The 26,499-nt window shown below is 31.8% G+C and overlaps 1 protein-coding gene across 9 annotated transcripts in view; it reads right to left on the bottom strand.

Annotated features, from left to right (window-relative positions):
• LOC127708917 (sushi, von Willebrand factor type A, EGF and pentraxin domain-containing protein 1-like) overlaps positions 1–26,499 on the bottom strand; it is a 271,696-nt gene that overhangs the window by 237,442 nt on the left and 7,755 nt on the right. For 2 of the 9 annotated variants that reach the window (XM_052214085.1, XM_052214084.1), the window contains exons 3-26: positions 19,288–19,453; positions 18,769–18,900; positions 18,055–18,184; positions 17,019–17,152; positions 16,122–16,313; positions 15,036–15,218; positions 13,908–14,162; positions 13,044–13,235; positions 12,431–12,619; positions 11,826–12,010; positions 11,126–11,411; positions 10,434–10,595; positions 9,968–10,129; positions 9,060–9,255; positions 8,474–8,643; positions 7,739–7,921; positions 6,336–6,566; positions 5,783–5,953; positions 4,904–5,107; positions 3,972–4,232; positions 3,370–3,552; positions 1,534–1,689; positions 965–997; positions 163–247 (exon numbers count right to left, since the gene is read on the bottom strand). In XM_052214085.1, the coding sequence (XP_052070045.1) occupies positions 163–247; positions 965–997; positions 1,534–1,689; positions 3,370–3,552; positions 3,972–4,232; positions 4,904–5,107; positions 5,783–5,953; positions 6,336–6,566; positions 7,739–7,921; positions 8,474–8,643; positions 9,060–9,255; positions 9,968–10,129; positions 10,434–10,595; positions 11,126–11,411; positions 11,826–12,010; positions 12,431–12,619; positions 13,044–13,235; positions 13,908–14,162; positions 15,036–15,218; positions 16,122–16,313; positions 17,019–17,152; positions 18,055–18,184; positions 18,769–18,900; positions 19,288–19,453 (4,241 nt within the window). The remainder of the gene's footprint in view (positions 1–162; positions 248–964; positions 998–1,533; positions 1,690–3,369; positions 3,553–3,971; positions 4,233–4,903; positions 5,108–5,782; positions 5,954–6,335; positions 6,567–7,738; positions 7,922–8,473; positions 8,644–9,059; positions 9,256–9,967; positions 10,130–10,433; positions 10,596–11,125; positions 11,412–11,825; positions 12,011–12,430; positions 12,620–13,043; positions 13,236–13,907; positions 14,163–15,035; positions 15,219–16,121; positions 16,314–17,018; positions 17,153–18,054; positions 18,185–18,768; positions 18,901–19,287; positions 19,454–26,499) is intronic. The other 7 variants (XM_052214092.1, XM_052214086.1, XM_052214088.1 and 4 more) reach the window with 6 other exon arrangements.

Raw genomic sequence — 26,499 nt, 5'->3', positions numbered from 1 at the left:
ATCTTCTTTTTTTTAGAATAGAATAAAAGTTAAATTTTTATGCAGTACAACCTGTTATGAAATTCGATTTCATTGTTTCTAAATTAATACGTGACGTGTTGCTGGTTTGCGGTTATCTTTTTATCAGAACACAGTAAATAAATACTAAGTTATGCAACATACCCATTTTGTCTACAAATTACCACATTGACAATCACTATGATGACTAGGATTGGGATACTGATACACACTGCCAAAATAATGCTTACTGAAATAAAAGGGTAAAATATCTTTTAACTTGTATATTTGTGGTTTTACACATTACTATATCATAAGAATCGATCTGATATTTGTTCCCAAATTTGAGTTATCTTTATCATGTTTATATTATATGTCAATTATGTGTCAATATGTCCAACTAACTGTTGTGAAACGTACTTTAATTACAAAAAAATACGGATCAAGAGCTTAAACGAGTTTGGAGTGGAACTGTTCAAGTTCAAAAATTTTTGAATGTTATCAATTCAACGTATAAACTATGATGTGATAGAAAAAAAATCTCAAAAAGTTTAAAATTGTACATTGACAAAAAACACATATATCCCGTACTTTTAATTATAAAGGGACTAACCATAAATCTGTATCGCTAAACAATATAAACAACTTTAAATGCGCATACTTATATAAATGTCTTTTCCTTCAGCAAGCATATGTACTTCTAGATTTTAGCATGGATAATCTCGATAAGAAGAACTTCGTATTCTTCAAAACAACTTCATTAATTCTCATTACTGCTGTTGTCCTCTTTACGTCGTGTCAAAACGCCACTCACTCAACATATTCGAATACGTAAATATATGCACATGTTGATATCAACATACAGCCTCTCATAAAAAAATACCGCAAGAACATTTAATTTGTATGGATTTTTTATTTCATTTGTACAATTGTGCTCAAAATAAAGATGTAAATTAAAAATACTCACACTTATTTTCCTCACTAGATATTGGTGTAGGTACTGAAATATAAAAAATAAAGTTTTATATTTGAAAGGATGAATTGGAATACCAATATACATTTTTGACATATGTCAATTATTAGCATATATTAGACAACAGTAAGCATCATATGCTATTAATAACTCCAATTCCACAACATAAACACATTTATACCTTTTATATTTCCACAGTCAATGTTACCAATTTATAATCACATGATTTATCATTTAAACAGCAAACAGATTAAATGTGTTGAACTAAGTTGCTAGGCAACACGAATTACTTCCAAATCAAATGAAGAGAAACCTTTCAGCATGTTTCGTATGGAAATTTACAAAAAAACGTAAAATCATACCAAATTTCACTTTTATTTGAAAGTCTAAAATATTTCATAAGCCCTTGATCTAACAATATCAATCCGGTTTAAGTGTAAATAGCGAATTTGAAAATATTGTCAGGGAAATACACATAAGAAGAGAAAAAAAGGTCTTTTTGTTAAAAGAGGAGAATAAATACTAAAATTTTATTCATTCATATTTTTGTTTATCATATATACCATTACAGTCATCAATAGATACAGAATCCGTTCCTTCCGTTGTCATTCCCTTAGGACATGAAAAACAGAACGTTTGACCGGTTTGATCTTGATATGTTCCTATAGCACACGACAGACATTCGTCATTGGAATAGTAATGACCAATGCTACAAGGCACTAGAATGAGAAGCAAAGAATTTCAAATTGCATAGAATGCATATATAAGGCATTTGGCAATGGTTACATTGTATTGTGTAATTATGAACCTACCTGCTTTCAGATATAATATTTGATGTACGAAAGAGTATAACAAAAATCAATACCGATGCAAGAAATCTAAATTTAATTTTGACAGTAAACTTGGCAATTATCTTGAATTTTAAAGCAAAATTGACTTTTAATGAGACATAATCTACTTGGAACAATACCATATTTTTTTAAACACGGAGACGTGATTTTTTTTCTTGAAAGAACCATCAGAAGGTAATTTCTATAGCTATCTTTGGACAATAGTTTAACAGTCGTTGTCTTTAATGGTATGTGAGGGAAGGACTTAGATAATTATCAACTCATGGGTATTTATAGTTTACCAAATACATAGATATGGTGTATGATTACCAATGAGACATGAATTAACCAAAGACCAAAGGACAATACATCTTTCGTTTTATATAGTTTGAAATTGTAAGTACACTTATCTCAAGTGTAACAATTTTGAAGTGAGCTTTTTAACAGGTTAAGTTTTGTACTCTAAATGTAAAGTCAATTAATAGTTTTTTTTTAAATTAACATTTCTTTTACACTAAATGGACATCAAATTTTCCATTAAATAAAAATGAAATTGAATTATCCTTCCTATGGTATATTCTCTCCCTTTTTATCGACATTTCGTAGGCGTGAATAACTTATTTTGACTATGAATTAGTTATTTACTCAAAAACCCGTAAAGACGTACATTTTTACATTTTTTTGATACCTTGCACACCCTGCAGCTTTAATACAGGTGTATTAAGGTTACATAAGTACCACAGGATTTCCGAATTTACAAATCTAAGGCTATATTAGTAGAATATCATAGATTCAAACTAATTAAGTGTCACTGGAAAATAAGTGTGTTGGAAAGTGTCAAAAATAATGCCGTGCAACTGGCGACATACGGAAAACACAAAGGGCTGTTGGCAGTATTCTTTAAAGTGCATGGTATTTACCCTACATGGGTCTTTTGGGTTTAATGTCTCCATTCCGACCGCATGCAGCTTATATCATATATTCCACGCATCCATACGGACGTCCTTTTTTATCATAGTTTTTATTGACCGATGGGAGAAATCCAGGGATGACCATATTTCTATACCCTAGTCAACCCATGGTCTGTTCTGAACATTAAATTAGCAAATGATTTGGATGCCGGTACGTGTGGGAAGGCGTTTTAGAATTAGTGTAAAACCAATAATAAGAACAAATTTAAAGGAGAGCAAATTGAAATAACTTAAAGAATCATATGTAATGCAGAATTACCTTCCCGTCCGTTTTCCATTCTGTTTTCTAAAAACAGAGAAGATCGCAACATATCGTTTCTTTATCATAAAAAGATCGAAAGCTAAGTTTCTTGTAAAATAATTGATTGAAAAGGAAGATTCTATATGGAGAATCTTAACTCATAAGTCGAAGAAACACCGACAAAAATATGACAAAAAAAAACGAAGGAAATAATCGACGAAAAGACAAACAACAGTCTACAAACACTGTATATAGTGACTTGGTCAAGATACAGATTGTTGTATGCAAAAAGTGAAGTAAAAACAAAATGTCAAAATAACTGTTTCTTTCATAGCGATAGCTATGAAAAATAATTACCGCAATATGCAATAAAAGGAATTGTTCCGGATGGACAATTTAAGCTGCCGTCTGATGAAGAACTATTCTGTACAATTTTATATATAATACTATTGTGTGGAAGATCTAACTCATTTCGATTTTCCAGTTCTTCTAATTCTTTAACAGCGTCTTCTAATGCGTAAAAACAGGTCTCTGTTCCGTCTGAAATTTAAATTGCTTCTATTATACATGAGTAACAATCATACGTACTTAATTATATTTTTATATTCAATAAAAATATGTTCATGTATTGAAGTCGTTTCTTTTGTGATATCGCCTGGGGGCTTTTTTCCTGACTTTGTAAAGATTTTATCATAATATGATATAAAGAATCATGCTCATGTCCTTTTTGAGGAAATACCTGTACCAAGTCAGGAATATGGCAGTTGTCTTCCATTCTTTTGATGTGTTTGAGCTTTTGATTTTGCCATTTGTTAAGGGACTTTCTGTTTTTAATTTTCATTGGAGTTCGATATTTTTGTTATTCTACTTTTTAAAACTATTTCTGTAGTGACATAGATAAAGAGTTTTGTTTAAATAATTTGTTCTGTTCATTTGGTTACTTATAATAAGTGACTTACGTGTAGTGGTATCACATGTTAATTTTACTGTAAAACCAACAAAAGTGCTAGTGTCTCGTTTCTTCCGTGAAATACCGCAATTTATAACCTCATTGCTTGACATGGTACACATGTTTGATGTCACACATGTAAGTTGCTGTGTAGCTGACTCAATTCTAGCCGTTATTTTGTTTTCGATATCAGCAGTGGATGGCGTATCACATCCCCCCAAGTCGTAATGCGCTGTATGATCAACGTGCATTTTGAATGAATGAACAACCTCTGAAATTAATATAAATCATTTTCAAATATGCGTGTAAAATATTTAATCATGATTTATAAAAAGTATAACATCAATTCTTTTAATTTAGTCATGCTGTCGTCTGACTATTCCGCCTCTGTATAATCTTTCAATTTTTAATAGATAATAGAGTAAATCTGTAGTTGGGCTTTCATAAATTATAACTAATATGAATATGTGTTCACAAAACATCATGTCTCGCTCGCACAATCTCATTTTAATGTTCAGTGATCAACAAAATCTGGGTCCAAATCATTTTTTTATTTTATCATAATGACAATGTGTACAAAGTTTCAAGTTTGTTCATGCATTTATATGACCATAAATTCATGATTTACCATCAAACTCCAAAAATAACATAATATTGAACGAACGTACGGACAAACGAACAGACGCACAGACCAGAACACATAATTCACCCTATCAACGTCCATGTTATAAATATTTTTGAGGATATCACTTCAATTTACTAATTACGGTTACTTTAGCAGACAATGGATATTAACCGAAGATCTGTTTTAAGTAGCATGTGTTTTTTTCAAATTGGAGGTGAAAGTATATTTAAATATGTGTATGTAAACTTATAATTACTTTACAATGCAATTATATCTATACGTATGATATGTACACTCCCAACAACCGATCTGATTACCTGTACAATATGGTAGTCGACCATACGGGTTATTATTCGTCTGAAAGTCCCAGTAGTAATATGTTTCGTTTCCGCAAACATATTCGTCCTTCACATCATGGTCATAGTCAAATCCTTCGTCGCAATTTAGTACACATGTTATTGTGTTGCTGTTGTTAACACATATCAAGGAAGAGTTACTTGGTTCAACTAGCTCTGTGCATTCTATAAGATATAGTGAGACCATGATTATTTTCTTATGTAATATGACATCGGGACATCATATCATTTAATTGATAAACTTTCCCTAGAAAGTAATTTAAAACGTAAGATAATGATATTACTTAAATGAGCCACACGACGGGTGCCACATGTGGAGCAGGATTTGCTTGCCCTTCCGGAGTACCTGAGATCACCCCTGGTTTGTTATGGGGTTCGTGTTGCTCAGTCTTTATGTTTTGTGTACTGTTGTTTGTCTTTTAATCGTTCTACGTTGACAGTTTGTTTCCGACTTATGAGTTCCCGTTATCATCCTTCGCCTCTCGTCTGTAACAAACAGGTCATTACTTTTGTAAAATCGAAAGTAAAATACGGAATACAAAACAGTTCCCCAATTCTGATTAATTACGACAATTTTAACACCTGATATTAATTTTGACAACTTCATTAACACATCTATGACGTTTTTTGTTCACAAAACACATTGACACGTCGTAAATTGTAGACTTTTTTTTTTATCTAAGCTAAGAAATCAAATATAGAAAACAACGTGCTGACGTAGATTTTATGCTGAACAAAAACGCAAGATTTACTGAAAATATGGAGAAAAAAAACCAAACAAATACGCATGCATTGACATTTTATACTCAACACTGTATTGACAAAAAGACCAGACGGTACCTCTACAAGGTTCTAAGCTGCAGACTTCAATTTCTGTATCTGGTCCTTCACATACTTTTCCTCCATTATCTGGAAGTGGATCTGCGCATGCCCGTTGACGTTGGATTGTTCCGTTACCACAACTTGCAGAACATTCTGTCCAGTTATCCCAGTCAGACCAACTGCCGTCAACTTAAACAAAACAATTATATTCATTAAAAGCAAATGCATCAAGTTCCCTGATCAAAACAATACATTCATAACATTCAATATAAAAATAAGAAGATGAGGTATGATTGCCAATGAGACAACTATCCACCAAAGTTCAAATAAAGTGGATGTAAACATTTCTGCATATCCACATGTCTTTTTAAACATTAAACTTTGTATACAGTCTATTAATACATTATAGATTATAGATTAAGCAAATGATATATTGATTAATTGATGTTTGCAAGATGCTGAGAAAAATACTTAGAATGCTGAGCGAATGAAATGAATTAAAGTTCTACCTGAATTAAGGTTACCATTTTGATATGAGTAATTGACAAGGATGTCTTCGGAAAGTACTTACCCATTGCAACTTCGCATAACTCTCCTGTATACTCATAGTCACATGAACACGAATAATCATTGACTTCATCTATACATGTTGCATTATTTTGGCAGGCATGTGCAACACAGTCATCAATATTTATATCACATTTACTGCCCGTAAAACCAGTATCGCAAGCGCAAGTGTATCCTCCAAGTTTGTCAGTACAGTTTCCATTCACACAAGGATTTATTTGACAGTCATCATAGTCTGAAACAAAATAACCAAATGACTAATTGAACTGAATTCAATAACAAATTTCAAAAGGAACACGCAAAAATTCTCCTTTACAAGAAACAAAATTTATAATACCATTTCCAACTTTTTTTTTTAGGATACATCTGAATAACAGCTTTCAGAAATTGTCAATATGAGCGATAGCTTATGATATTTTGTTTTTTGTTGTTGACATATTTGTTTTCTTTTTAGTGATTAAGATAATAACACAATGTTGACTGCTGTACCCCAATTTTTGACATTTTTACCTATTGTGTCTGTTTGTTTTGTTCACACATTGTCAATATAATGTCATACAAGTGAGAGGTTTTGTTAGCTATAAAACCTGGTTTAATCCACCGGTTTAATCCACCGTTTTCTACATAAGGAAATGCCTGTACCAAGTAAAAAATATGACAGTTGTTTTCCATTCGTTTCATGTGTTTGAGCTTTTGATTTTTGCTATTTGATAAAGGACTTTCCGTTTTGAATTTTCCTTAGAGTTCGGTATTTTTGTAAATTTTTTTCTTAAGGACATAAATCGACTCTGACGTCATTTAAGTATTTGACATAATCGATCGGTTAATTGCTTGTTGGCATTAGATCTTTTTTAAGCACACATGATTTTATAATGGCGGCCAGTTTTTGTTTTTGTTGTTTGTGGAAGCCGGAGTTCCCACGAGCCGAATTTGAACTCAGAACCTCAGTGTATACAGACTAGTGGTCACTGTAGATATATTACTCAAATCTCTTGGCCATTGAAGCCTTGTTCTGTAATAAAGGAGATTTGCCAGATCAGTAAAAAACAGTTGTAGTCAAAAAATTGTGTATTTGTTTATGACAAACTGTACCACTGTAAACACATACATAAATAAATAAAATAAGAGAGAATCTACATCTATTGAGCTAAAATAACACATAGTCCACATAAATCGGTACCAGAACAAATAATTCATAATATAAAACCTATTTAAGACTGCGAAAAAGTGATTCTGGAACCTGCATTTTTCGAAGATTTATATTTAAGTTGCATGAAAATTGAAATGATTCCACCTTAATCGTTCATTCTTAAAATATGAAAGTGCTCAAATTATATCTGATTCTTTCAAAGTAACTTTGTTGCAATATGGTTATAAATAACCAACAGCAAATTAATTAATACTTGCCATCACATTTGGAGGGGATGTTAATGTAGCCATTTATTAAATTGCTATAAGCAAACTCATTCCAATTGACGATTCCAGAAGGCACACCTTCACTATCGCATTTCGAATACAAATGTTCATTATTTGTGTACTCCTGCTGTGAAACTATGCTAAACTGTGAAATGGCTCCTATAAAGTCATCTCCTGAAGAAGAAGAAAAATCATGTTTGCTGTTCTCTTGAATCATGTGTATTTCAAAATAAAGGTCTACCTAATGTGAACAATAATTCACAGCGCAAAATAAAAAGTTAGCAATGGAAATGACATTGAGTTTGTCCTTTAGAAATGTCAATCATGTAAGGTTTCATATATGTAAAGTGTTCATTATTTGTCTTAACTTTTTATCTACATGATTTTAATTGTATTTACTCACTTTATTGGCAATGAATTGATTGTGTGACTGGGGTTTAACAAAAATCATTTGCTTTAAAAACGTTTCTTGATTTCATATCTTTTCTATACTTAAACCATTGAAGTTGAAAACGATTTTTGTCTTTTTAAGTTTTCTTAAATCAAATAAATACATCTGATTCAATGCTTCTAGACAACAAAACATTTAGGAATGATTTAACCAAATTTATTTCAGGTACAATTTTAGCTAAAGGCACCTGACGAACTGCGTATTTCTTTGACCGAACAACTAAAGACATTCTAAATAAAGTTTTATTTGCCATTTACCTACAATATTGGACCTACCTCCTAAAGTAATATTTAAGTCAACATTTTGAGAAAACTCTATGTTGTTTTCATATGCTTTATGCATTTCTCCATCCACAAATGAGGAACTCTTATTTCTTCCAATATGTAATGAAATGTGAAACCATTTCTTTGAAAATTCGAGACTGTCAAAAGCAACATGCGTGTTTCTGTCAAAATAAAATTAAAAAAAAACCACATACACATGTAATAATGTTTGCGTTTTAAATAAGCACCAACAATGCTTAGTCGATGTGCGGTGAACATTTTTTTTACCCTTACCAAATTCGACTCATTTCCGCTTTTAATTCGCTGTAACTTTCCATGGCCCCCAATATAGCACCGATTTTGATCAGGGTTCGTCAAGTTGATAGCTTTAGTTTTGTGCTCAATAATTTTATTTCGTTGATGTTTTTTTTTATTGTGTTTGCCTGTTTTTCGTTGTTTTTTTTCATTTCTGTTTTTTTTTTTTCTCTGCTTTTGTTTGTTTTTTTTTTATTATTCGATACATTTTACAACTTGTTTAACCACAACATACTGAATTGAAGCATACTTGCAAAAAACGAAATGACAGATTCAGGCTTACGTGTTGATAGTAAACAAACTAGAAGTCAATTCTATGTGGTCAGATGCAGAAGAAATCATACGAAAAAACGTTCCCTGACATGTAGTTTGACATTGTATATGAAAAGTCACCACAAATGGTTTTTGAAGTGAAATATCAGTAATTTGCAGCTCCGTGTAGGCAGGTTCTGTGCTGTTCGGGAAAACAACATCATAATCTGAAGAAAAAAACATTTAACATGATCGATCTCATGCATATGAAAAATCAATTCCTTTGGTAAAGCTTTGTTTAAAATCTTAATACATTATATATCCCTATAAATGTAACATTCATGGTTTAGTTACCTTCTTATTCATCCCAAGTTTGAATAGGTAAATCTGCACTACACTTACTTCGACTTGAGTTAAGATAGTAAATCTGAAATTGCATGTATCATTGACTTAACTTTTTAATAAGATAAACAAATTTCGTTAACGGTTTTGTCATAAATCAAGCTGCTGATTTTTTGTTTAAATTGTTCCAAATTTGACATGTCGAGGCCTTAGTTGACTATAAGGGATGGGGCTGGCTCACTGTTTTGGCCTTACGGTGACGTATAGGTAGTCAAAATGGCATTTGGACTATGTTGGATAATTGTTTCATTGGCAATCATACCACATCTCCGTATTTTATATTAATACAAAAATGAGGCGATGTGGTGTGATTGCCAATGAGACCACTTTCCACCAGTAGTAGGCAATTATAGCCCACTGTTAAACCACCCTAAATCCGTATTTATTCCATTTTATTTATATCGAAAAGTGTGTTCAAATATAGTGACTGTTCTTGTTGATTTTTGTCATCAACAATTGACCAAGTATCGAAATTACTCAAGTTCTGATTTACGAAAATAAAATTAAAAAATAATGGCAAAAACTCTTATATCTTACCAACGCAATATGACACATTGTCACTTTTTTCCATCAATGTAATATAATTTCCAGGACATTGTTTACAGACCGTAGAACCATAGTTACTCTCATAATAACCAACATCACATTCTACACATGGTGGGACACCAGTCAAAGACCAGGTTCCAGGCTTACAGGCATCTACAATACAGCACCTATAGCAAAGTTTCTTTTATACAAGCGCATATGACTTTTAATTACTTTTCACTTTGCAAATAAATATGAGTGATTTTATATTTGTTTATTTATTTTTATTCATTTTTGTTAAAAAAAACAGAACCGTTAGTATTTCAAGCCATTGAATAATGTGTGTCTCCTTAATTTCCGACTTTTGGGAACTTTTTATCAAAATATTAAAACGCGAAACTTTTTTTCTAGCGACTTTGAGTATCCCAGTTCTCAAATACTTTCTTAACCGTTCTTCAGTTATTACAAATAAGAGTACCTTCACACTCCAATACATCAATAGCTCCAATTCTTGCGGTTGTTTGGGTAAAGGGACAAGGGGTACAGTCATCCTGAGCAGAATGTGGTTGGTATGAACCTCTGAAACAGGTACTACAGGTTTTTGAACTGCCGTCATAAAATGTACCAGGTGGGCATTGCACTAATAATAATAAAGAAATAAAGAAATATTTAAAAACAAAATCAGTAAGATAGGATAACAACTGCATTAAAGAGTCTATAATAATCATGGTTATGATGTTTATAGAGTATGTAGATTTGAAAGATAAAAATAGGCCCAAATACCTTTTGATATAACTACATAATGAAAATTTATTACCTATTTCAACAGATTTTTTTAATTTATAAAATTCTGCAAAATAATACCTTATAAATTTGGTGTGTCTGCAGCGCTGGATTAAGATTCATTAGTAACGCTCAAAACCAATTCTTTGAGTGCCAGGGTTGAATAAATATTCAAGATGCTATATAACCAAAAAAGCCTAAAAGGAATATCAAAACGGCAACTTTACCTAAGGAAGTTGGAACCTTAGTTTCTTAATAATGTCTAAATTTATAAAAGAAAGTTTAAAATATATAGGTTATAAATCATGTCATCGGCGAAGCTGGGTTTGTGATACCATTATTAACGAATTATCAACTAAACACGTCGCAAATGGTCAGTCCACTTACCGCAGGCAACTATAGTACTGAATACAGGAACAGAATTATCAGGACAATCTAGTTCTAAGTCGTTTGCTGTCATTTCGAGAAGATGAGCATGCTGGTCATTTATGACGAGAGTAAAGTTGTCTGATTTTAGTTCTGTCTCTAGAGAATTCATAAATTCAGTAAAAGTATTCACTTCAGTTTCATATTGCTGTGATGTTAGTGTACCATTTCCAGACTCGAAAGATATGTCTGTATTTATAATCATATTATCTGTTGATCTTTTCTTTGATGTTGTTGGACAAATTACCTGTATGCAGAAAGTTATACAAAATCTCATTAATAATATAATATCTAAAGAGAAGAAAGTTGCCTCAAGTGTGCAAAGCAATACGATGAAAGCAAATATATGAAGCTGCGAATCAATCGATACTGCACATGTGTATGATACTAGTATCTCAAGTAAAACTATTTTTTTCTAAAAAAAAAAACACCTGGAGCCTAGTTTGCAATTCAAAAACAAATATTGCAATTACATGCCCTAGATTGGCCTTTACATATATTGTGAAAAAACCTTTTTTGCATATGATACCATTTTTGCCAACTTTTGCCATCATCTTGTTTATTTGAAAATGACAAAAGTTTTAACACAAATACTATGATGTCAACTTTGGTCAGTAATAATTAAACGTGTATGTGTTTGTGTTGTGTTTAAATGAAATACCTTGACGTTTCCAATATTGCATTCAGGAGTCATGCACATTTTCTTTACTAGAAAGGAATTGGAATTTGTTATTGCAGTCATATATTTTTCCTTTATCTCGGCCTGAGTTGTTGGATCGTTGCAGTTTCCCGTGAAATAGAACTCAGCTTCCATAGTAACATATCTACGTCTGGAGTTTGATGTATCTGCCAAAAATGAACAATACTTTGCATAGTTAAGCGGATAGTAATTGTTAACGTACATGTACCATATATGTCCGTTATATTCAGTTACAAAGTCATGTGAAAGTATGTAATTGTGAAAAACAATGCTGTAATGAAATTAAACAATTGTCAAACAAATGGCTGTAAAACCTGGTTTAATTAACCATTTTCTTAATTTTATAGGAAAATCCCTATACCAAGTCAGGAATATGACAGTTGTTTCCCATTCGTTCCGTTGGATGATAAAGTCTAACGTTTGATTCCTCTTTTTTTAATTAACATTGGAGTTCGGTATTTTTGTAATACCTTTTTTCAGAGTTTCCGATTGACAATTTACCTGTTTTGATATGATTTCAATCCATTTGAAAATATTGAATTTTACCTCGTGGAAGCCGTACTTACCAAAACAGTCCTTCAGTTTGTTGTGGTTTGTCCAAATGCCATTGTCCTGGCAAATCAAGAAATTTGGTAACGAAGAAAGAACAGAATATCCCTGAGAACACAAGGGGTGACAATAGCGACCACCAACCCATACATCACATGCAATGGCTCCATTATCCGGTGGTGTAAGATCTGGACAACCGTTAGATACTGAAATTTGATTGAAATTTTAAAATTCATTTCCAAACTGTTTTTACGTAAAGGTAATTTCAAAATCAAATAAACAAGCAGACATACTCAACTCTTGTTTGTCTTTATATACGTCTTATGAGGTTTTGAATCAAATGAAAATAAATACATTTCTGTCTTGTGTATCATAATTAAGGATTATACTTAGATAACCTGTAATAATCACAATGAACAGTAAAACCTGTTTCAAGAAACCACTTAAGGGAGAGGTGATCTTTACATACAGTTTAATCTATATGAAATGCACTACAGAGGGACCTAAAATTAATGTTCTTATAACACCGGTTTTTGCATAATACATGGGATTGTTATCTCTTGAGCAGGTTTAACTGCAAACAATCATCATGTTTTTATCAAATGACAGTAGCAAAAGAGGAAATCTTACATTCACAGAAGGGTTGGTAATCCATAGCCCATTTTGCGTAGGGATCTTCTCCATTTCTTTTGCAATAGGTATTTCTTTGACCGACTAAAACTGAGTTATCTTGACATGAAAAAGAACATTCAGAACCACGCCTTGTTCCTGTACAGTTTAACTTCATATAAGGAAGTGGATATAACTTAGGACATCTCAGTTCTGTAAAGAACAATATGAAATTAAAGTTTATCGTGTTAAAATGCAGAATAAACATGCGTGAAAGTTAATAAAATAAAGTACAAAAATATATTGTGTAAACTTAGATAAATGGAATATGAAATGTAAGTGGTTGAATCTCTGTTGGTCACATACAGAAAAGGGGTTATGATTTTTTTAGGTTTAGAGCTACAGATGTAATCTAGGACTGAAGATATAAAGTCCTGCGCTAAGCACAAGTAAACAAGGTAAAACAAGTGCTGAATATTTAAACTTCAGCGCTATGTATGTAAAGTCTAACGCTGAAAATGTAAATGCTTGAGATGTAATGTTAAAGTCGAAGAAGTAAACACCAGCGCTGAAGATATGAAGTCCAGTGAAGGATTTTTCATCCACATCGCTATTCTAGAAAAACCTTTCTCTGTATGGAAAAAGCATGGCTCCGTACTAAATATGCTATAATGTAATATGACTACTAGTAATAATTGATTATAGTTGAATTGAGAGAGAGAAAGAGAGAGAGAGAGAGATTGTTATATTTATACTTTTACAAATTGCTGATCGATAGCCAATCTTTTTATAACTTTGATATAGGTAGCCTTGGAAGAACCGAAAACTCCACTAAAACACAAAATTATAATGAATTAATATAAGAAAAAGTAAGTTATTTCTCACGTTTAATCACAATGTCAAATGAGCACTCCTCCCCTTCGTTGCCTGCTAAATCTTGAACTGTATACTTGATAGTATACGTATTAACTCCTTGTTCGGAGGCTGGTGGTGGACCTAATATTTGTGTAGGTTCCAATCCCTTGTCTTTATTGTCTACCACAACTGGTCTGTTCCAGAAGATAACGGCTGTGTCTTTGTTATTACCAGGATAGAACATTAAGGTATTTGGACATTGTTCTATGGAAGGTGGTTCAACGTCTACAAAATGAAAAAAAAAGAATTGAATCATATTATAATAAGGTTAAAGATAACTTGATCTTGTGTATATTGAAACACAGGTATTTAATGAGTGTATGTTGAAATACAGATATTTGATCGATGACAGATTCTTGATGACTGTATATTGAAACATCTGTAAACTGTATTTTTTGTGTTGTTTTTCTTTTCTTTTTAAAATTATTTGTTAATGTTTTGGAATACATCTTCAATAAACGTACATTATCGAAAAATATAAATTAATTCAAACGAGCTTTAGAGCAGAAAGGTAATCAAGATTTATCACGGTTCGGCATTGTGTTTATTTGTAATTCTATACATTTATTCGCATAACATAATGTCTGCTTGCTGGACAAATAGATGTATTCACTACATTATATTAGAGCATGGTATGCATTAAGGAAAAGCTTGTAGTTGATACCAAAAGAATTAACCTTTGAGTTCGCAAGGGCATTTTTCTTTCATAAATGTATTTAATGTTGTCATACCTTTTTATAAAACAGTTTGAAATGAAGAATTATTGACATGCACTTTATATATAATGGTCGAAATTATTACCAATTTTATACAAAACTTTCAACTGTCTAAGCAAATAATGATGTTCTATCCCAGGAATATATATAAGCCCTTCAGAATTTTGGGTCCTCATTGCTCCTCAATTTTGTACTTCGAGTTGGCTTTTCAACCTTTTTGTATTCGAGTGTCACTGATGAGTCTTATGTAGACAAAACGCGCGTCTGACGATGTGATGTTGATGTTGATGCTTGCTTTACGCCGCCTCAGCACAAATATTGCGGCGGCTGGTATATTCGATGAGATTTCTAGACTAGACAAGTGTTAAGTTCAAACATTTACCAACACAATCTGGATCGTATCCATTCCATGTCCCTGATGCCAGACACACTTTAGCTCTCCGTTGATTTGCAGGAATATCGAATCCTGCATCACATCCATATGTACAAGTAGATCTGAAGTAAAAATCTGCTGTACACGAAAAACTTAGCTGACCACGTTGTACAATTGGTGAACACTGTTTTTCTGTAAACATAGAATAACAAGTATGTAAATATAGATTCTACCACTGCATCGAATGTGATACGATATTTATCCACTCGAGAAAGTTAAATTTTCAAATTTAAAACGCGAGGCTTGCCGAGCGTTTTAAATATTTAAAATTTAACTGCCGAGAGTGGATAAATATCGTATTATACGAGATAAGGTGGTGGAATCTGTTTCTCTAATGATTTTTAAACAATACGCAGGCAAATTTATTCCTTCTTTTCGTATGATCTGCTTAAAGATGTGTTCTTTTTATGTGACGTCATCAGGCATGGTCGCCTTTTTTTCATGCCGTCACAATAGGAAATTCAGAGGAAAGCAAGAAAATTCGACGTCATAATCGAATTTTAACCAATGAAGAACTGAGATCAAACGATCCACACGTTGATTAAATTTTTTTTATACAATGGGTGCAGAAAGGGATAAATTGACGAAGAATTAGAGAAACTAGTATATATACATGTATTTACAGTAGGTGTTCAGTCATACAAATGCTGATCTTGTATAAGCTGAAGTACTAATCATGTGCTTCCGTCGTTTGCTTTCATTTCGTACAATGCAACACTTGCCGTATGAAAGCAACCTAAGACAATCGACTCACTAGCTCCGCCTATCTAATTAAAAAAACTTTTTTTTATTCTACATTCTCTCCCTTTCATCGTTAATTATTTCTGTTATATTTTACAAATAAAATTTTTGGATATTCCTTCAAAGATTTGTAAATATTTTAATGTCTTTGCTATAATAATACACATATGTTTTTTTTTTTTTAGAAACAGTATGTGATATATATCTTTTACCTATTTATGAAAAATCCCGGAAGGAACCGGAAAGAACTACAAATAGTGTTTTCCTGTATACGCCTTACTGACTGACACTTACTTTCACAATATGGCTCATTTTGACTTGACCATTGACCTGTTTCTAAACATTCTATTCTTGATGGTGCTCCCTTTAGTATATGTCCTTGGTAACAGCCATACCAACAGACTGTTCCTAATACCATATCACTGCTCGGATGACAGACTCTATATCCATCTGGTATGGTGCTCGAACGCACTGGACATCGTATGACTGGAAGAATACAACTCTTGATTCGTTAGAAATATTGAATAACAAAATAAAAAATTCCGATTCTAATTTTATTTTATCTAAGTTTATTTATGACAATTTACAATATAATCATATTTTAAAAGATGTGATATATGTTTTGTATGGTATTATGAAATGCCAAACATTCATTAACATATTATGTGCAAAATTTGAGATCATCCAGTATGATATCTTTTCCCTCTTTATATCAGTTGAGAATTTATTACAAAGACAATAAAAAATTCCCCCTTCTATCCTCCCTTTCACCTCCGATAAAGGAGCACAGTTGGTTCCTGTAGGAATGCCAACTTCTGTGGAAAAACAAGACCACCAAATGAAACAGATGTAGACTTTGAATCATATTTTTTATATAATATATCCTTTCTCAAAAACAAGATATATTTTAATCTACGTTGGTTATTTGTATCAAATAAAGTTTGGCAAATTCTTTCACTCTGCCTTGAATAAGTTTAGAAAAGTTAATTGTTTGGGACTATCTTAATTTACACTCTATACTATGAAATACATATGGTATGTTGTATCTTTCCTTCTCTGTCTTTTTTTCTTGATAAAAAGTTTAGCTGAGCAGCTGCTGTCTAAGCATATTTCACAATTTTCATAATAGAACGATATTTTGTGATCTGCTTGGTTGGGATTTTTTAAACTACAACATATATATATGTGTACCTTTGACATAAATGTTAAAGTTGCATGTTGCCATATTGCCTGCTTGATCTCGAGCATAATAGCCAACTGTAGTGGGTCTACCATCTCGTTCAAAAAATGGACCACCCGATCTATAAGGCCCATTCATATGAACGCTGTGAAATACAGAAAATGTAATTTAGCTTTTTTTATAGTTTTATAATAGTTAATTTATATTGGTTGATAATTGGTGTTTAACGCCACTTTCAACATTATTGTGCTATTTCGTGGCGGTAAATCTTTATTGATGGACGAAGCCGGAGTGCCCGGAGAGAACCACTGATCTTCGGTAGGAAAACTGAAAATCCTAGTCAATTAAGATTCAGTTAACTTAAATGTGTGGCGTCAGTCAGGATAAGTATGCTAAACAACAAGAAACACAGATGCATAAAATTGCCATTCTTTGGGAACTGTATCGTTCGTATTTTGTATCATTAACTAACAAAATATGCGAAGTTTTAATTTTTACCAACTGATAATGGAAAAACAGTTCGCTTAAGAATTGTTTTTACATTAATCAACGTAAGATATAACCCGTAATTTTGTTATTCCGACAGATCCTTGCATTTCGTTAATTGTATTGAATGAACAGATATATGGGACGAAAAATTTTGCTGAATTTTAATTCTTTTCTTGTTTTATATATCTCCGGTGGGAACGTGATCGATTTAATTGCAAAAGGAACGTTCAGATCTGTAAAAACTTGAAAATACAAAAATGTACTTGTATTGAAACATATATGGTAGCTACAAAGTAGGCCTATATAACATAAGTTTACAAAAACGAATATTCGGTGTTAGAATAATTTACCGTGAGTACTAGATTATCATTAATATCATTAGATGAGAATTTATTAAATTTATGTAATATAAAATGACCAATTCCGAAGAATAAATGATACGTTGTTAACACAAGCAAGATTTCGACAGGTTATCATGACTGCAAAGAAATGTAATGTTTATTTCAATTAGACTTCCAAGCTAAACAGTTAATGAGTTCGGCCAGTGTGTTTTAGTACCTAATTTGTCCGTCTCTGTTATCCCATGCTGAAGGAGGTGTCCAGTCAACAAAGGCATGGAGCTGAATTGGAATAGCTGTTACTGTTCTGTCAGGTGGACAATTTCTTATCTGTGGTCTAGTTGTATCTCCTGAAAAATAATAAAAACTATTTAAGAAAGGCCTTACCTAAAATACCATTATTATCAGCGTGAGTGATCAGCATATATTTTTTTTTAAAACCTAACTTAACTTTATATGATAACAAAAAAAAGAAATGCAATGAAAACAGATGTCTTTAACATTTTACGATTCCAGTGAAGTATTCATATTGAGTATTGAATGGATTGATATTTTGTGTACAATCATCTTTTTGCAGGCGGAAATTTGGATATTGCGGAAGCGTCACAACTTTAATATTTTTGAATATATATCTTACAGTTAACTTTCATTTCTACTAACGATGTAAAACTATGATACTGAAATATTTATAATTTAAAAGCAAGATCTACAATCCAAGGCAACTTAAAATTAAAATACTAGAAATGTTATCCTCGAACATGGATACACACACACACGCCCACACACACACATTTCGAAGTTAACAACATTCTACTGTTCTTTTTATTAGTATCATATTTTAAATTTGATGCAGGACCATAACTTATTTTCATTTAACTTTTCAAAACTTTTTTTTTTGAAGTTAAAAGAACTTAGTAAAGAAAAATTAACTAACTTGGTCTTGGTCTAGGATTACTGAATATACTGCTAACAAATCTGGCAACAAATCTGACAATTAATCCAAGGAAGAAAAAACGTTTTCTTCTTTTTAAAGGTTTTGCTAGCTCTTTGGTAATTGTTGAAGAACCTAATAATGAATAAATTAATGATTCATAAATTGATAAAAACTGAAAAATATTGGCTATTTGTAACTTTTAATATTCTAAATACATATTTAATTTTATGAGCTACCATTTCATGTATTTTAAGGTACTTGACATGTACATTTTCAAAGATATTCAAAGTTCTTACTTTAAAAATTAAGTGATTATATTGCAAAAAACACATTTCGTGATGATAGCTCATGCGTTTTCTTTCCTTTTATGTATAGCAGTCTGCTTGCTTCATCGAAGCCCAAAAATAATGTGACATCAGAAGAATTTTAAAAAAAAATTTTGCAACAAACCGCATTCTGCATGTCACGGCCGACTCTTTTTTTTTTTTTTCTGTTAGAAATAAATAAATGAATGCTTACATTCTTTATCTTCTACTGTCCATTGGCCGCTCTGGCAAAAAGCCCAAGAAAATTCTCTTGTAGATTTGCATTTAACTGTCAATGTGGTTCCATGAGGAATAAAATCTTTCACAGCAGGGTAAGTTTGTCGAACATGAAAATGTTTTGTCAATGCAGATACCGGACACTGTAATTATACACACGAAAATGTTCTTTCAAGGCAGATATGAGACGCTTTAAACATACATACCCATTTCTAGAATAAAAATAAACTCCAAGTACTCGCAAAGCGGTTTGTGTTGTAATGGTATTATTTATTTTTGGAGTGTTAAAAATTCTTTAGAGGTTTTAGATAAAATATGTGCTTTTGATGGTCCTATAAATTCTGTTAACAGTTATGATTTTTCTACTGTCTACACTACACTTCCACGCAAGAAAAAGTTTTCATATTTAATTAGATGGTCTTCTGAAAAATCTCATTGCAAATTTATTTGCTGTAACTCGTTTAAAGCCCTTTTCTGTAACGAAAAATGAAAGTATGCTAGGTACACTTACTGGAAATGTGAATATATAATTGAAGCTTTAAATTTTCTCCTGGACAACATATATGTATGTTTCGGCGATAAAGTGTATCGACAGGTAGTAGGTATTCTTATGGGCACTAATAGCGCCCCTTTAATAGCATATGTATATCTATATTGCTATGAATCACAGTTTATGGCCAAAATCAGTAAAGACTCGTCATTGTTACATTTGGTTGACACATTCAACAATACCTACCGTTATCTTGATGATATTTTTTCGTTAAATAATCCAGAGTTCTCTAAATATATTACCGAACTTTACCCAAAGGAACTTACTTTAAATAAATCTAACATAAACAGCAGTACTTGTCTTTTTCTAAATTTAGACATTTCAATTTCTAAAGGGAAACTCCATACAAAAATTTATGACAAAAGAGACGATTTTTCATTCCCTATTGTTAATTTTCCTTTTTTAGACGGCGATGTTCCTTTGGCTCCATCATACGGTGTTTATATATCCCAACTCGTTCGTTATGCCCGTGTGTGTAGTGATGTCATATATTTTAACAAACGTAATCAATGTATCATTGGTTAATTATTAAGACACATCTACGTCTATATTTTTATTTAGAATTGTTTTATCTATATATAACATCATACATATTTATTATAAGGTTAAATCCTAACTATCCTACCGCCTGTCGTTACTTTTATTTTGGTATTGCACAAGTCATGTCTTCTTTGACTGTCTATGGCGTTAAAACACTAAATCCCTGCCTGGAATGTGTTTTAATTGATTTTAGTATCTGATGCATGATTTTTTATGATTAATTGTTTTTGGCTTTTAACTAGATTTCAGTAACTGCGAGTACTCTCAAATCGTACTTTTGTGTTAATTTGACCTGTTGACACAATTTATAATGCATTTCTGTTATTCAATGTTAACTTATTTTATGTTATATCTCGTCTTACTATTTTTAATATGTACCACCTTTGATAAGTATTTAGTATGACGATAAATTTTCACTTCTGTACTCGTATTGTGAACAACAAAAAATTTGGTAAAAAATGTTTCTGTACTCCTTACAACAAAATTATTATATTTAAATTTACCTGTATACGTTATTTTATTTAACGCCATTTTGTCCTAGGTTAAAGATGTCTTTCTGACATTGATAAATCTTTTTTTATTTATATTGTATTTATATTGTGTCATAGATCAAACTTATTCGTTCAGTGTATAGATATAAGACGATGTGGTATGAGTGCAAATGAGACAACTCTCCATCCAAGTCACAATTTGTAAAAGTAAACCATTATAGGTCAAAGTACGGCATTCAACATGAAGCCTTTGCTCACACAGAACCACAAGCTATAAAGGCCCCCAAAAATGACTAGTGTAAAACCATTCAATAAATAACTTTTCCCCTATTTTCAGGTAAGTACATTTAATTTTGTATTTTAACGCATGTTTTCTGTATCGAATTCACAGTTCAAATTCCAAGGAAACTGCAAGTTAACAATTGAAATAAATGTAATATGTATTTTCAATGAGAATAAAAGTTGGTTTGCAACATATTATCGTCACAATATCTACGTCTTATTTAGAGTAACCTAAGTGGCCAATGAGGCAATTTCCATCAGAGACCAAAGGACGTACAATTTAGCAAATATAAATCACAATATGGCCTTCGACCTTGAGAAACACCCACATCGCATAGCAAGCTATAAAAGGTCCCAAAATGACAAATGTAAAACAGTTCAAACAAGAAAACTAACGGCCTGATTTATGTACAAAACAAAAAACGAAAAACAAATATGATATAATCCAACAAAAGACAACCACTATATTACAGGCTCCTGGATTCGGGACTGGCACATAGATAATGGCGGGGTTAAACGTGTTGGCGCCACCAAAAAAAGTGGTGTAACAGCACAACATAAGAACAAACCACGAATTTGCATCCCTTCGTCTCGCATTCCGACGAGACCAAAATACCAATGTAAATTTTGAGATTAAACATGATACTAATAATTCCAATTCACATACATCCAATTTCTGTTTTCTCGTTTCTTTTATTTTAAGATGGTATACGATATAGTTATATTATATCATTGGCGGATCCAGGGGACGTAGAGGGCGTACGCCCCCTTTATTGGCCAAAAAATATTATTAAATTATGCTTTTCACGATTTATTTATGTTTTTTAGCATAAAATCGTCCCAAATTTTTTAAATTGACAATTATAAACTTGACCAATGTCAATAAAATGTAAAACATTTGTCAATGTATGATAATCATTATACAATGAAGAAATAAAAGAACCGTTAATTTATAAAATTATGAATAAAATAATCATTATAATTGCATTTTCTGGATGGCCTTAGACTATTATACAAGTTTATACTTAGTATGATAGTTACAAAAAGGGGTAAACAGATTTTTATCGCATGATTGTTGTGTTACTTTGAGCCGCACGAAAATTCATGAATACACATTTGTCTTCTTCTCTTGCTTTATAATGAACATTCAGAATATTTTTTTCAGACAATCATAGGAAAGATTACACCCCGTAGGTAGATTGGAATATTTATTAAGATAACCATTCTGTTGTCCAAGAAAATCACATATCAAATGTGCGTCCTTCAACTTTTAAGGCCGTATAAATACACTATACAAGTTTGAGCACTTAAATTTACATAAATTATATAAAAAGTGTATAGAGAGCTTAAACCTCAAATTGCGTTACAAACTTCGTTTCTTTGTATTTCGCCGTAAAAGTATTCGTTTTCATACAAAGCAAAATTAAAATTACTTTTTTTCCAATTAGGCAGGAATTCAAGTGTTTTCGGATTCCGATAAATTAAAGTTGTCCTCGAAAAGAAACCGTTTTCCAACGGGCCGTTAAACGACATATTTTAATTTATGTTATACGATTATGCATTATTTTCTTTGACAAAACCGGGCCCTGTTTTGTGAAATTAGATAACGAAACCGGGTCGTACACATTGACAAAACCGGGTCCGTCAACTTTGACAGGACCACTTTCTTTCGTTTCAAGCACATTATTACAGCCATTGAGGTGCTCAAAGTGACTAGTCTTGCAATCTCCATGTTAATATCTTTCTTTTCGTACCTTTCTTTCCGTACAATGTGCACAATTTAACGAGAAATTAAGGTTCATATTTACACTTTGATTCCAAAATGGCTACCACATTTCAATTAATTTTGATGCAATATTTACTTTGTAATGGCAAAACATAAAGATATAATTTCCCAGTTTGAAATTAAACAACAAAAATTTATTTATATAAATTCTTTTCTTATTTCATGTAAACTTTGTAAAAATTTGTTCCTTGCCACAAAAAAACACGAAAGAAAATGTTAAGAAATAAGGGACACAGGAGACAGAAAGAAAATAACAAAAACGTGTTTTTTGTGTTCATATGTTGTTGCTGCCAGCAATTAAGTTGTACCTACTGTAATCGGTTATGCCTGAATTCGAAACTTTTCCAGCAATGTTTTAGAATATGGGCGCCGCCATGTTGTAACTCGCCACTACAATTTTACACTGTTTTTACTCGATATATTTTCCATTATCCGGCTATATAAGTTTACTAGGCAATTATTTCTGTCGAAAATTTTCCTTACGTTTAATAATTTCACGATCAGTTTCATCCTTAGTTAACCATTGCCCTCATAATATCATTGTTTACACTTTGTTTCTGTTCGCCATCGTTCTTCATCTCACCAAATAAAATCATTTCATACGCATTTTTTAGTAAGTCATAAAAAATTATTAAAATTTTCTGAAATTTGTCAACAACAATTGAAATAAAGTTTTTAAAATCAATTTATGGTTAAACGATCATACAATATTTAAATATTCTATCAAACCAACTGGGACTATTTTCTTTGTAGGTACTTCCGGTTTGCACAGGAAGATGCTGTTAGGCTGATCTTTGATATTTTATACCGATCCCCTATTAAACCCTACTTTCTGTTTCTTGATCGTTGATCACTGGTGTTGTTTTCATTATTGCAAATGATAAAAAACACTTTTTTTTTGTTTTAATGTACAGATTATGCCTTTTGGCACTTATATCAATACAAAAATGTCTTTGTTTGAAAAAGATGTTTGTTTATTCGTCTTAAATTGTGTTACCATTTTATGGAACACAGAAGGAAATAAGCCAAGGTCATTTCTACATAGTTTTTTATATTATATACAAATTGTTGAATATTCGCTGTTTATTATGGCTGTCACAAGGAGGGAAAGGTAGGAAATCATCTACAAAGTTTGGAATGGCATCGGGACGCTACAGAAAACAAAGAATAGATGGGAAATACACCAGTGGCAGACAAAAATTTGTGTATAAATGCTCATCATCAGACGGAACTAAAGTCACACTTACTAGAACTTTCATTCACTCATATTACAACAAAAAAACAACCCTAAATTTATTGAGATTGAATAAAGGTATCGTGTTTATCATGACCGTGAAGGTTTGAAGAAAACTGCAAACAACGTTGCTTCAACAGGTTATAGATTGATAAATTTGACTTGTCTACAAGAACACTACAACGAGATAGCTAAACATGCAATTTTCTGTAAAATTGCTCGGGATATAGCTGTAAGAGGTTGAGAGCCAGTTGAGATACTATCGCAGGTTGCAAACTATGGGTTAGCCGTGAAACTCTCAGCTATTTGCAAAGGATGCAAACACAAATTTTGTTTTGAAACCAGTCCAACACTAAAGACAAATGTTAGTCGGCACTATGATGTGAATGTTAGGGCAGCATGGTTTGCTATTGTAACAGGAAATGGACTTGCTCATACGAATGAGTTTTTTGCTACGTTTGATTCATCTGGAATGACACAAAGAACATTTGCAAAAATTGAGAATGAAATTCAAGATTGGTGGTTTGAAAATGTCAAAAATGAACTGACTGTAGCAATAGAAGAAGAAAAGGAGATAGCTATAAAAAATCAGAAATTCCATGAAGGTGCGTTTATAACTATATTTAATTAGCACCATCATGTATGAAAATTTTAACAGTTATAACTGAAATAGTAGATACATTCTACATGTAGATATATATATATATATATGTATATATGCTTGCAATATCTACAATACACATACATGTACAATGTACTTACATAGAAAAAAAAATATCAAAAAAGAACCATCTACCTGTACAAATTGGTAAATCCTATTTAATGAAGATTTGAACTCCTGAGCTTAGTGTCGACTGGCAAATGATTACAATAGTGTGGCTACTTAGAACACTTTCTCACCAAGGACATCATACTTTAGGCAGGTGCAATTATAAGCAACTGTATGACCTTCAACAATGAGACAAACCCATACCATATAGTCAGCTATATGAGGCACTTACATAAAAAAGAAACCATTCCATTTATAAAACTAATGGCCTAATTTATAGCATTTATATAACAATTTATGAAATATCGCGAACATGAACAATCAACAGCCAAACTACAGGATTGTGACAGGAACTTAATAGAATTTTGCATGGTTAAACATGTTCTGAAGAGTCAACCTAGGACAGTAGTGTAATGTTACAACATAAGAACAAATTATAAACATCAGTTGAAAAGGACTCATCAGATCGACACGAACCAGAAAACAATATAAAAAAAACAGAGCAGATGTTACCAGTATTTTATACATAAGCACAACAAAAAGTTCACTGGCTACAAGTCTTAAAGTACTCACAGTTGCTGACCGCTAGTTCAAAGCCAATAACAACTATAATAAAAAAAAAACTTTTATCTAAGATATGTACGACTAAAATATCAACCAGAACACATCCAATGTCCAGTATCAAATATTTCCTGCATTATTTCTGTAGAAGATTATGTACAAAATTGGTACAATAGTACATGTATTTCATGTAATACAGATTGACATGGATCTTTGATTTGGCTTGATTTTGCTGCAAAACAATATTATGATGAATAGTGACATAAATTTTACCTAGCAATTGTCATGTGAGGCTAACAACAGTTAACACAGCTTATAAATAGTAAAGAAATTTATTGACCACTAGGAGTGTGTGTGACACTCTAACAACACTATGCACATCACCATTGTGATCCGATATGACTTCAAAAAAAACATGTATGAACCAGAAATTGAAGACATCAAATAAATGTCACAAACGCAAACTCATAAAAGTAATTTTTATAAATAAATAACTAAGGGTTCTCACTAAGGAATTCTGATGGCAAGTCTAGGGACTTTTCATTTTTGGCCCTGGTTACTCCAACAGTGTGGAGATGCAAATTTATTTCTATATAAATCCTTATTTCAGTCTCCATGACAAAATAGAACAGTTCAACATGTTCAAGGAAATAAAATTATATTTACATTATTTAAAAATTCTTGTTAAAAAATTATGAAATATGTGCTCAGTTGATTCAACATTATTCAATGTTGATGCATATTTGATAGACTCACCAGTTTTAAAATTGTGAGTTTACACATAATTTCAATTGTCCCAGGCTCATTATCTTGCCTTAGTGAGAACGCTAAACTTTTGCCAAAAAAAATTAGGACTGGATAATATGTTGAACTATAAATCATATTGCTATGGTTTGTTCATAGCTATAAGTTTTTATACGACCGCAAAATTCTTTTTTGGATCATGTAATGCTATGATGTCGTCTGCGTCGTCGTT

Source organism: Mytilus californianus, unplaced genomic scaffold (assembly GCF_021869535.1).
Source record: "Mytilus californianus isolate M0D057914Y unplaced genomic scaffold, xbMytCali1.0.p SCAF_7, whole genome shotgun sequence".
Classification (NCBI taxonomy): Eukaryota; Metazoa; Mollusca; class Bivalvia; order Mytilida; family Mytilidae; genus Mytilus; species Mytilus californianus.
The sequence above is the reverse complement of the archived record's forward strand: the minus strand, read 5'-3'. Positions and strand labels throughout refer to the sequence as shown.